The sequence below is a fragment of the Prinia subflava genome, chromosome 12, assembly GCF_021018805.1.
Source record: "Prinia subflava isolate CZ2003 ecotype Zambia chromosome 12, Cam_Psub_1.2, whole genome shotgun sequence".
In the NCBI taxonomy this organism is placed as follows: Eukaryota; Metazoa; Chordata; class Aves; order Passeriformes; family Cisticolidae; genus Prinia; species Prinia subflava.
This window is the reverse complement of record NC_086258.1, coordinates 17,632,708-17,645,084: the sequence shown is the minus strand read 5'-3', so window position 1 is coordinate 17,645,084 and position 12,377 is coordinate 17,632,708. Positions and strand designations below refer to the sequence as shown.

Genomic DNA, 12,377 nt, shown 5'->3' with positions numbered 1-12,377 from the left:
TTCACCAATAGAGAGTTGGATCTATCAGCTTATATGGGATTAAAAGCTGGACTGCTGCAAGAGTCAGCAGGGTCACTTCAAACAGGTATTTGGGCTTCTTCTATTCTGTCTTCCCCCTCATTAACTCCTTCAGTAGATCTGTTCCCAGTAATAATATAGACAGCCATAAATATTTTAATAATTTTAATAATTTTAATTAAAAACAATACAAAATACTACAGCAATGCAAAACAAGTTATCAAAGTCGATTTTATCAATGAACTTTTTTTTAAAAAAAGACAATACAACAAGGCCTTGCTGAAATTCTACTTGCAATTTGAAAGTAAAAAAAAAGGCAATTCCTAAACATTTTCCAGCAGTATTTTTGCTCCCAGCCATCTACAACACTGCCAACATTGTATTATGTGAGCCAGCTGAGGTTTTGCTATCTGTGTAAGTTCATAAATACAGCCCGCGAGTCAGATCTCAACTATAAATATTTGGATTTTCTTCGACACTTGCACAAGTGATGCCAGGTATGGAATGTTTCATTGTGAAGCACTGGAAGATGAGGTTACACCTTACACAAAGCAGTGCTCTCCCTCTGCACAGATGCACTCTGGCTTTGCTCACTGCAGCAGCCACAGCCCCAGTGCCATCCCACCACAGCCATGCAAGGAACTGCCACTGTGCTGCTCAAGCAGCAGCTGAAGCATCTGCTAAGTGGCACTTGCCATACAGTTACAGTAAAGGATGTGCCAAAAGGGTTTGGTTATAGGGGTCAGGGTGTTAGATCTAACCTAAGGTCTGCTAGGCAGGGTTTATATCATTTATAAGTCATGCAAACTACAGCTGTCCAGGCACAAGTCTCTAGATAGCCTGAGATGCAAAAGTTAATGACTACATCTGTAAGAATCTTCTAGGAGTACCTAATTTCCTAACCAAAACTAGTCTTTCACACGATTCCTTTGAATCCAAATCACTTTATACCAGACACATGTAAGGCTCTGTTTACTGGACCTTGGACTTTGCTGGGCCCAAGAGAAGCATGGAAAACCATCCAGGAAAGCCTCCAGCAGAATGATGAGAAGGGGCAGAAAAGGAGGAACAGAGAGGACTTGTCCAAAGAGGGAAGAGTGGAACCTGTCCTGAGTTGCAGCTGCTTTCCACAGTTCTTCAAGCTGATCCCATTGCTGAGGTGTGCACAGACATTGCCATTACCAAATCCATGTGAACAGCAATGGCAAGTTAACTGTACATGCACACAGTAACTGCATTGCATCTGGCCATGGCTTCCAACTACAAACGATAATGGTTCTGAGGGCAAGAAGCTCCACATGTGGAGCAGGAGAAATGCAGGAGAAATGCAGGAGAAATGCAGGAGAAATGCAGGAGAAATGCAGGAGAAATGCAGGAGAAATGCAGGAGAAAGCCCCATCAGCCTGTGCTAACGTTGGTGCAGTGTCCCATTGCCAAGCTCAGGGGCTCAGACAGAGATCAGTGCCACAGAAGCTCTGGGTGGGTCAGGCAGCAGTGCCTGACATCCCCACAGGCAGCACCCACAGCCTGGCAGTGTCCTCAGGGCCCCCTCCTGTCAGCTCAGACCTCAGAACAGGTTCCCACTGCAACTGCACTTGTTGGTACAGGGACAGCTGCCAAATGCAAAATGGAAATGGCACAAGAGAGGATGGCACCAGCTGCTCCAAGGGAAAGGCTGAGGAGTCAAAATATTCCTCCTAGACACACAGTGCATGGCAGCAGCCATCCATCTCCTGCCTAACAGCAGGATAATGAGCGAGGAGAATACTGGAAAACACCTCTAAAGAGGTGATCACTGACATCAACTCAACACATAACTTACTCCACAGGATGTATTTCAAGTTATGTTGTATCTTACTATAGGTCATTCCCCTTTCTATAGATTCTGAATTTCCCTTATGTTGTTTTAGTCTTTGTATAAGATATTGCATAGTCTGTAAGTATAGATGACTAACACCATGAATGCACAGCAAGCTGGATGCACTACAGCTCAGCAGAAGCAGGACACAGGATGCAGTGCAGGGTCACACCGACAGACGAACCTCTCAAAAGCTGGTTTTTAACTGGGGAACTACAGCAGGTTTAGATCTTCCATGGGAATACAAATGAAAGCCAGTAGAGCTAAGACTGAAGGCAGGTAGTTCTGTCTGTTTTACCCATGGTGCACTCCATGGGCTCACAGTAAGTGCAGTGCACACCATGAATGCCCTCTGAATCTCTGTGATACAAAGAAGCAGCTACCACAGGCTGAGCCCTTGTGCTTACATGTACCATTACATACTCCAGGACAGTTCTTCCTACTGGGAGTCCTTAGAATACTCACCATTCTCATTGTACACTGTGGGGGTTAAAAAGATTTCTCCAAACCCCCAACCTCATTCTCCTCTCTCTAAAATGAGCATCACCTGGGGTATATATTACAGTGGATTTAAGTGAGGAACTCTACAAAGTGTTACACCCTGCAATTTTTCAACAGGTTTGATGATTATGCTTAGCTTATAGGTGTGCTTCAGAACAAAGGCAAATTTAGCTAATTGCCTGCAACCTAATTTTCCCACATTCATAGAGAGCAGCTTCCCAGTTCCAGTGGTGTGGGGTAGGCATTGAAAGCCCCATGATTACCCCAACAACTCAGAGGACTTTCAGGAGCGTGTATTGGCAGAGCTGTACTGATACCTGATGTGATTACAAGTTTTTTATCTTATTTAAAGAAAACAGACCTATTTCTGTGCTGCAGGAAAACTACATCAGCAGGCATTTCCCTGCTGCACTGAGTGCCTTCCACTGACAGCACCAGCCTCTGCCTCTCTGCTCACATCCTGGGTGTGAGTGGCTGAAATCTGTTCTTTGAGCAGGTGCTCAGCTTCAGACCAAACTGGAACACACAACATGATGGGGCTCCCACCAAAAACTGTTCAGAGCCTTCTCTCTGTAGAGGTAGAGTGACTGCAAACAACACAGGCTCTTCTGAATCCTGAAGAAACTGAGACATTTGCTGCTGGCCAGCCATGAAAGCAGACAACACAGTTACCTCGTACCCTGTTCAAATCTCCTATATGTAACTGTGTAAATATTTTCTAAGTCAGATCTAAAGACCATAAGATTCCTAAATAAAACCTAGTGAACTTCAGTACAAGCAGCTGTAGCATGCTGAAGGAACTTGCAGCCTTTTACAATTTTTTTCTTGAACTGATATGTTAATATAAGGATGATGGAGTTGTAGACAGAATATGTTGACTAACAGAGGTAGCTTTTACTTCAGAAATACCTTGAAAAAATTACATTTTAACTATTTGTGAAACCATTGGTCAGAACAGAGGACACCACACACCCAGAGTAAAACACAAGTACAAGTCAAACATTAGTCTATGCCAGCTACCTTAAAAATTATTTAGCACTTCGGTATCATTTCAAGTGAGGAAATACTCAACAACTCTAGGCTACCACTTTGTTTGACATTAGTCTTTTCCCTACCTGAAGTTACACATGTCCCTGCTTCCTTTCTAAATACACAGTTTAAACAGTAAACACTGAGGTCTAGAAAAAGATTGTTCTGTTCTGCCCAAAAGTTAAGCAGAACAGGATTAAGGTAGAACATCCCAAAGGTGTTTCATCATGATTATTTCTCCTTTGCTATGTATGGCTCCTTGGTGAGTCTGAGATAAGTTAAGACACTGTTACAGGTTGATCAACCTGATGTTTAGAATTCCAAGAGAGGCACTCAGACTTTAAATTCCACAGATATCCAGTGGCAAGTCAGTAGTAGAGAACATAAAAGTGCCACTACTCTGCATCTCCTAATTGCATATATTAAAAGGGAAACCTCAAAGCATTGTGTTATGAGTTACAAATGCAACTCCTCTACATTGGATATATTGTACCTGCAGCAAATGTTTGCAGTAAGCAGAAGTTCACATCTGTATCTTCACTTCATTAATGGAAAAGCAATTATTCAAACCAATTCATTAATAAATAACTATTCCTAGACAAGTTTGATGAGCTGACAAAGCTCAAAAGCCAGCAGTGTCCACATGCAGGGTCTTGAAGCAGTTTAGCACTAAACAATGTGCCCTAAGACAGATTCCACCCATTGTAAATGCACACATTGAGAAATGCCCAGGTCAAGGTTGTGAGGGATTTCTTTTTCTGAAGGACAATCAGAATGTTTTCCAGATGTGTGAAAGCCTCTGCTTGCTTCAGTTCACAATGACCATCAGTATTTAGCCTGTGGTTCATCTGCATCACTTGCCTCTGTTTCGCTGCTCTGGGAGAAATCTTGTGGGGTCTCTACTCTGTCCAGTTCCAGAAAACTCGTGATGAGTTTGGCAACTGCTTCCACATCACTGTGGAAAAGAAGAAACAATGGAAGAGTTAGTGGAACTGTGGTGCTGACAAGACAAGAGCAGGCATGCTAACTGCTGAGAATAACTGCCTCGAGGTAAAGTCCTATGGGCATAGAGGGTGTGGCTGACAGCATGCCACACCAAGCCATTCCCTGCACATCAGTCCTCTCCACAGTCCCTGCTGCAAGGTTCCTTATCAACAATGCTGAAGATAAATTTTTTGTTAACTAATACACCAAATGTTTGCAAAGTAGAATTAATCCCATCTGCCATTGCATAGCTGAGGAAGACCGTTCCAGCAGACATGGGCCACCAAAGGGATCTCAGATATCTAAACATGATCCTGGTGTTACCCAAATGTCTGTAAAAGAAAACGTGACGGGGTTTAAAAGTTTAAACTGAGTAACACAAGGTCAAAACAGCAAGTCTGAAAACTGAGCTTAGTTACAACAGTTGGCAATTACTGACCCACATGACTGGCACTTGCCACCTTACACGATTTAATTTTAACAAGTAATTTTAACAAGCCCACACTGCACCTTCTGCAGCCCAGCACGGCGCTCTGGGTGAGCGGGTGTGAGAACCCCGTGACGAAGCGCAGCACCACCAGGTAGCCCTTCCCGAAATAGCGCACGGGCTCCTCCTCCACGTTCACGTCGCGGATCTCGTTCAGCACAGCCACCACTGCAAAGACGGGCACAGCAAGGCAGCTGTCAGCACCACTGCACCCCCTCAGCACCACTGCACCCCCCCAGCACTGCCACTGCTGCAAAGACAGGCACAGCAAGGCAGCTGTCAGCACCACTGCACCCCCTCAGCACCACTGCACCCCCTCAGCATGACTGCACACTCTCAGCACCACTGCACCCCTTCAGCACTGCCACTGTTGCAGACGGGCACAGCAAGGCAGCTGTCAGCACCACTGCACCCCCTCAGCACCACTGCACCCCCTCAGCACTGCCACTGCTGCAGGGGGACAGGCACCCTGCTCCTGGGCACCCCTGACACAACCAGGCCAGTCCTGCAGCAGCAAACAGCTGCTCAGGGTGCAGGGTGCACAGGGTGTGACTGCAGCACGTTGTAGCTGGACAGGCCCTAAGGAAAAACACACAGCCAGGCAGAACTGGGAGCAATCCATTATTACTTATGTTTCCCACCTGCTTTAATGGCAGTTTTAACTATTCTTCTGTACAGAGAAGCATTTCTGGAGGCAAACCTCTATTCAGTTTACTGAGATTGAACAAATACTGAAATATTTAACTGCTCAGAGCACCTGCTGATCTCTGCTTCCTCACATGAATGGTACCTAAAGCAGATATTATCAAAGAGGAAGAGATATCCTCAGCTTTCCATTGTAAATGTGTATCCTAAAGGAAAGTTCAGAAACATTAAACATCCTTCTATCCACATCTTGTATTTTCCATCTTGAAAATGAACTCTTTAAAAACCAATTCAGCTTAAGGTCATTCCAAATTTGGCCACTCTTCTGAGCTTATTGAGAGCTGGTTCTATTCACATCAGGGAGTAGAACAAAAACTCTGGAAGTAGATCCTACTTTTGCAACAGAATAAAAAGTCCTAGTTGGCAACAGAACTGCCAACTCACTGTGACTCAACCAAGTCACAGACTATACTGCAACTTCTGTTAATCCAAGAGGAAGCCCAAAGGACACCAGATCCTGCATTAAAGTGAGTCTCCTGAACAGGCTGCTTTAACTGCACATTCTGTATCTGCAGGATGTAACATGCCTGCTTGCATATGGTATCTAAACCTTTGCCTGCTCCCCAAAGCAGATGAGATTACAGGAATCTCAACTTCTGGATCCAAAACTGAAGTCTTCCCACCAGTCCCAGCTGCCAAGCAGGCTAGCCAAGGGCAAGGTAAACACATTAACATCCCAAAGGAATGGCTGACATTATTATGGAAAGCAATGTGTGGGCCTACTTACCTTGGATTAAAATAATTAACAAGATGCATTCAGCACAATGAGAAAAAGCACTTGGGCCCAGAGAGGCAGATTGTTACATCTGCTGCTTGGGAACAAAGCAGATCTGGAAGCAGATGTGACTTAATTTGAGTACAGAACTCCAGAGAAGCTATTAAATGGGCACATATCCACACATTTTCTGCCACAGATGCTGCATTCTCACCTTGTTCATTGCCTCCTTTTGATAAGGTCAGTATTTTTTTGTAGAGATTGAATGTTTTTAGGCAGATTGTTCCCTTGTTCTTATCAAATATAGCTTCCTGTAAAATTGAAAAATAAAAATTAAGATTTTCTTGAAAACACCATCACTAGCTATGCTTCGAAGTAAAATAAAAATAGTTCTGTGGGAAAATAATCTTGACAAACAGCTGGTTTAGAGACATTCCTCTATTACTAGACTGTGAAAATCACAGTCTTGCTCTTGGTTTTAACAGAAACTTTACCAAATCTCTTGTGTGACTTCTAGAACAGAGTTAAAAGTGGGTTCATTGTCCCTCTTGCCACATTCCTCATGTAATAAAAACTTTGCCTGGAAATCAAATTTGAACACTAACTTGTAACTCCTATAATTTTCAATTCTGGTGAATTTGACATTCCAGTGCTGTGCTCTGTGGGCCAGCCTTACACAAACTTCAAATATCTCTGACAGTCAATGAAAAGAGGATCTCATTCTCTGTAGGTGAGTTCCTCATTCCAACACAACTCAGGGTCAGCAGGGTGACAAGGTGGCTCATTGCCAAATCAACATCCACACCATTCTAAACCAGCTTGTCCCAGAGGGAAAAAATCTGAGCAGCCTGGAAGTGGTTATATAAGGTTAAACCTTATTTAGTGGTTGTTTTGTCATTAGCTTGAAGGTTAACTTCAAAATCACATTGTGCAGCTGAATGTCCTAGTCACCCTCCCTCTTTTATATAAGAGAGAACATTTTGGGCCAAGTCTCCCCTTAAAAATACCCATGTGTTTAGCTTCACATTTTCATGCTTGTGTGGCCAAAGAATTATTGCCCTAATTCTATTCCCAGTATAACAACCCAGAGGGTTTCCTCAAAACCAAAAGCATAACTTGTCTGTTTGGACTGAGCAAGTGGAATCAGCGTCTGCCAACTGCTTCCTACTCACAGGCCCTCATTTCCTGAGTTCAGCATCTTACCTCCCACTGCTCCAGATTCTGGGCTGCCACAAAGAAACACCCGGCCATGTAGAAGAGTTTCCATGCTAAGCTGTCTGAAGAATGCAAAAAATGCACAAATTTAGCTTTTTTTTCTTTCCTTTTTTGGTATTCAAACAATTCTGAAAGCAACATGCTTCCTTTAATAGCAACAAAAGGAGAAAAGGTTTCTCTGATGGAACAGTTTTGCCTTTAGTTGTACTACAAGCTATTTTACAGCTCTTTCCCAGAGCTTTCCAAGGATGAAAATACAGAAAGTCTTCACACTTTTCAGAGATTTCATTCATGCTGGGCTTCAAACCATGCAGAATTATAAGCATATGTATTATTGGCAAGGTTGTAACATCACATCTTTCTCTCCTCTCCAAGCAACAGCATCTTAAAAGGCATTCACAAATCTGCCAACCTGCTGTCAAACACCAAATATTTGTGCTGTGGAGGACAAGGATAAGGACAATGAAAACTCAGTAAAGCAAACATGCTTCTGCATAAAAGGAAGCAGTTGGTCCTCTTGACAAACAAACATTTGCATTTCATGTCCTGGAAATGTTTACATGTCACAGCCTGAACAATTTGCTCACTCAGGCTTTTAACTGAAGGCACAGTAGAACTGTGCTGGGGTTTCAGAAAACCTTGTTGCAACGTCTTAAGAAAAACAAGGCAGATTTAGCTGGTGGCTCAAGCAGCTTTCACTGCATTTTGCTCTCTAAATAAAAATACGTGGGTTGTATTGGTAGCACATTCCTACACAGTATTAAGTTTTAACATTTGATGTTAACAGGACGCAGCACAAGAATCACAGGGCAGCTTCCAGGATAAATGCCATGGATGGAAAGACAGCTGGCATTTGGTGCAGTCTGCTGTACTGCAGGGGGAGGAAGCAGCAGGAGCTGTCTGACCTCTGAAGGTGCTTGGATGAGTAATCTCTGCTAGTGATGATTTGACAGTTTCCAGAGAAACAGAGAACTTCCGTCAAAGGCAAAGTAATCACTTTATTACGGTGTCAAATAATCACTACATGTCCTCCCAGGAGAGCTGTGAGGACCAGCTAATCACATTTATAAAACACTGAAAGTACAAAATGCCACAGAGTACCAATATCATTATTAAAACTACTTGCAAATGGAAAAGAAAGCTGAGTAAGAAATAGAGCATTAAAGCACAGTAAGCCGTAGAGGCAACAGTTATTATTGGTTTTAATATTCACACCACAAAGTGGGAGAGGAAGCCTTTGAAGGGCCAGACAGAAGCTGCAGATGAGTCACCAGCAGGAAAAACAGATGAAGGAAAGAAACAACTCTCCCAAGGATAGGCCATTACCTGCACTATAATAAGCAGCAGCCAAACCTATGGAGGCTATTCCTAGGAGGAAAGAGGAGAGAATTAGGACAAATAAGCAGCTCAAAAAACATCTCAAATTCCCTGATGAAAAACATCACTTCTCAAAAACAGGACAAATGAGATTGCAACATAAATCACTAATGAAAATCAAGTTATTTCTTTCTCTCAGTATTAAAAAAACTTCCATTCTGCAAAGGAATTAAAAGCACAGGGGCTGGGGTCAGAAATAAAAATATTGTGACACAACTTTGCAATGGTTATTTTCCCCTTTAAGTACTCTATGGAGCCAAAAGAAAACTTCTGCAGTAAAGTTATGTCAGAAACTGCCAGCTCCTTTATCTCAAGTAGGAGGAAGCACCTGAAGAGTTCCCCATGCCCCAGAGGCTGCTGCAACTGCAAAGATCTTCTCAACATCCCTGAAAGCAATGACAATGTGGTGTTACTGCAGTGGGACCTGCTCAGCTGGAAAGCAGGATAGACCAGATTTTCCCCAGCAGCTCTCTCAGTACAATCCTAACAAGTTCATTTTTCCTGTATATTCAGTAGTGTTTATAAAGGTGCCTTTCAGAACATCCTGTATGACTTCCCATTTCCTACAGTGTCCTTAGGAGCTCACCACCAACCACACGCACGATCCAACCCCAGCATGGCCACACTGCAGTTTTCCACTCCTGAAAATGGAGATGTTTTCCAACCTAACTACACAGCCCCTTCAGAAGCTTCACTTTTCTGTTGGTGCATGGCACATAATAAACTTTCTGTTCTTGATCTTTCAGGACTCCCTTAAAATTCCATCCATGAGCTTCTGAGGTTCTCCAGATGAGACTGAAAGTCTCACAGTGGAACTGCCACGCTGAGGCCTCAGACCCATTTAGTGGCTATGAGAAAGGAAGAGTTCAAAGCACAACTATTCCTCTTCTGGAAATTAAAATGCCTGTAAGGCAGGCATTTCACTAGGGGCTCTTTCAGGAGTTTATTCAGTGACCCTCTTCCCTTCAAGCAAGCTCTGAAATACGCTGAGGAATGCTGTGGCCTTACCAACGCAGAGAGACCAGGATCGGATGCCAGGTGACCTCTTTAGATGAAGATGGGAATTTGTGCGTTTTTCAACCAACATGTACATCTTCAAAAGAAACTCCCAACAGCCCCACTTGACTCATGAAACCTCACTGGTAAAAAAGAATTTTAAGTCATTGTAGAAAAGTAAGAATTTTAAATCATTGTCAATTCACCAGTTCCCCTTCATTTTTCAGGACATACCAAGTCTTAATCTAGACTATAAAAGATACCCCAGGGTAAAAACACAGTCTTTTTGGACAGGAAGAGCAATATGTACACTGAAAACCACCACAAAGTAAAACTGTCATGTGAAGAGTTGCGTAACAACAACGGGAATCTGAACATTTGGAAGAAAGTTCTCATTTTGGGGGTCTCTTTTTATTATAACCAGATTCCAGAAGAAAAATGTGAAAAACAAGAACCGGGAACAATGTTGTTGCTAATTCATGCAGCCCTTCAAACAGATGAAACAGCAAAGGGAATGGAAATCTCTTTCCCGTGAGCTCAAAGGGTTGTGTGAAGGGTTGGTCTGGGAGCTGGGGCATGACAGTGCAGCCTTCTGCACCTCTGACCTGGGGTCTCATCCCTGCTGACACAGCAGGAAGGACAACAGCCAAGCACTGCCAGCATCCCATAATGCCACACACAGAGTTCCACCTCAAGAATACAACCAGGAGTTTCCAACAAGTATGTTTGCCTGTCCTCAACAAGAGCATGCCTCCAGCCTAGGCAGAAACAGTAGAGACTAAAAAGACAGGCACTAATTAAAACCAGTAAGAGCTAGGCAATCCCATGCAGCATTTTCAGTACATTTTTACTGTTTCACAGTACAGAATCAGAGTTATTTAGGGTGAGAAAGGACTTTAAGATCATGAAGCCCAACCACTAACCCAGCACTGCCCAGTCCACCACTAAACCATGTCCTTAAGCACCTCACCTACATGTTTTTTGAACACTTCCAGAGATGGTGACTCCACCACTTCCCTGGGCAGCCTGTCCCACAGAACCAGTTCAAGGAGGCTGGCACCAAGCTGCTGTTAACTGCCCATGATAACAGGTCTCCAGAAAATGTCAACATTCATCAGGTTTTGAATAACCAAGAAAAACACAGAGAGAGCAGGTCTGAGCACATCCGAGTTCTTACAAAAGGCAAATATGTGATTTAAAGTCCTTATGTTATCTGGCTGTTCCTGGATACATGAAGATGCTCCTGCAATTCTGGGTAGTTTGGATACACAGCTCCAGGGGAGCAGATTCAGCCAGGTCTTTTCAGTTAAGCAAAAAGCACCCACGACTTTGATTTTAATCTCTTAGCAACACATCTGAGAGCATCTGAAACCGAAAGAGCCAAAAGCACTTATGCATAAGACACGCTCCATCTCCTCCGGATGTCAAGCATCAAATTTTAAATTTCAAATGACTCCTGTGAGTTGCTCTCAATATACTGGAAAATATGTCTGCATTTACAGCACTTTCTCCTGCCTGTTATCAAATACATCAAGATCACTGCAGAAATCTTGCTGTATTTAACAAATACTACACACTACTAAGACATAATTCTCACTCATATCAGTCAAGTCCATTGATGCAAACTTTGATATCTCCCCCCATAATTATTTAGTGAAGTTCAAGCAGGCAAATGCTAGTTTTGGTTTAATGTTAGACAATCAGCATCAGTGCATTGTCTCTCACAGGCTATTGCTTGCAAGAGGTGGACCTTGGAATAAAAAGAACAAAGCAGCTTCTAAAGTTACATTTAATAAATACACCATAAACGCGCCCTAAAGCAAATACAAAAGTTTTACTACAACAATATTGTGATTACAGAGAAAGAGATATTTTTGTGCTGCTCTTTCATTTCAAATTCCAAAACTCAATTTTGCATGAATTTGTCTGGTTTGACGCTGAACTGATCTCCAGCACCAAAATCACATTCTCATGCTTCCTCCAAGCTCTCGGTTGAGGGTGAGCCAGGAAAAGCCACTGGAAGGCACACCTTGAAATCTTCACCACCAACAGCCATCAAATCAGGACCACACATCAGGTGAATTTTCTTTACAGAGCTCGCTTTTCTTTACCTCCCAAACCCTGCACCTGCTCCCACCCCCCACAGCCTGGTCTCCCCTCAGGGAAGGAAAGACCCTCCCCAGCCAGGGACCGGCCCTGCCCAAACCCACCCAAAGCCGCGGGGTTTGTTCCCCCGCGCGTGGGGACCCCGAGGCCTCCCTTCAGCCTCCCTCAGCCCCATGCCCGCGGTACCTGCCCGGGCTCCAGCCGCCTTCTAAAGGGATCCGCGGCCGCCTCCGCGTCCCGCGCCCTCAGAGCCGGTCCCGCCTCACGGCTGGGCGGACGCGCCCGCGGCCATTTTGGGTGAGGGCAGGGGATGGGACATGAACCTCCCTTCCCCTCCCGTGAGGGCGGCGCCGCGCCAAGATGGCGGCGCGCTGCCAGTACTCGGC

General features: G+C 43.9%; 1 protein-coding gene across 1 annotated transcript; it reads right to left on the bottom strand.

Annotated features, from left to right (window-relative positions):
- Window positions 1–168: 168 nt before the first annotated feature.
- On the bottom strand, window positions 169–12,312 carry LOC134556911 (cytochrome b-245 chaperone 1). The gene is made up of 7 exons (XM_063409367.1): window positions 12,178–12,312; window positions 9,898–10,028; window positions 8,839–8,880; window positions 7,501–7,574; window positions 6,512–6,608; window positions 4,901–5,045; window positions 169–4,361 (listed from the first exon to the last, which is right to left on the bottom strand). Exons 2-7 carry the CDS (start codon window positions 9,980–9,982, stop codon window positions 4,232–4,234), a joined length of 573 nt encoding a protein of 190 aa, XP_063265437.1. The 5' UTR covers window positions 9,983–10,028; window positions 12,178–12,312; the 3' UTR covers window positions 169–4,231.
- Window positions 12,313–12,377: the final 65 nt, after the last annotated feature.

Excerpts from the sequence above, each read along its gene's own strand:
- LOC134556911 (XM_063409367.1), bottom strand. The coding sequence starts at position 9,982 with ATGTACATGTTGGTTGAAAAACGCACAAATTCCCATCTTCATCTAAAG. Across the intron at positions 8,881-9,897 it reads ATCCTGGTCTCTCTGCGTTG|GAATAGCCTCCATAGGTTTG; the intron begins GTAAGGCCACAG and ends CTTTCCTCCTAG. Across the intron at positions 7,575-8,838 it reads TGCTGCTTATTATAGTGCAG|ACAGCTTAGCATGGAAACTC; the intron begins GTAATGGCCTAT and ends TGCATTCTTCAG.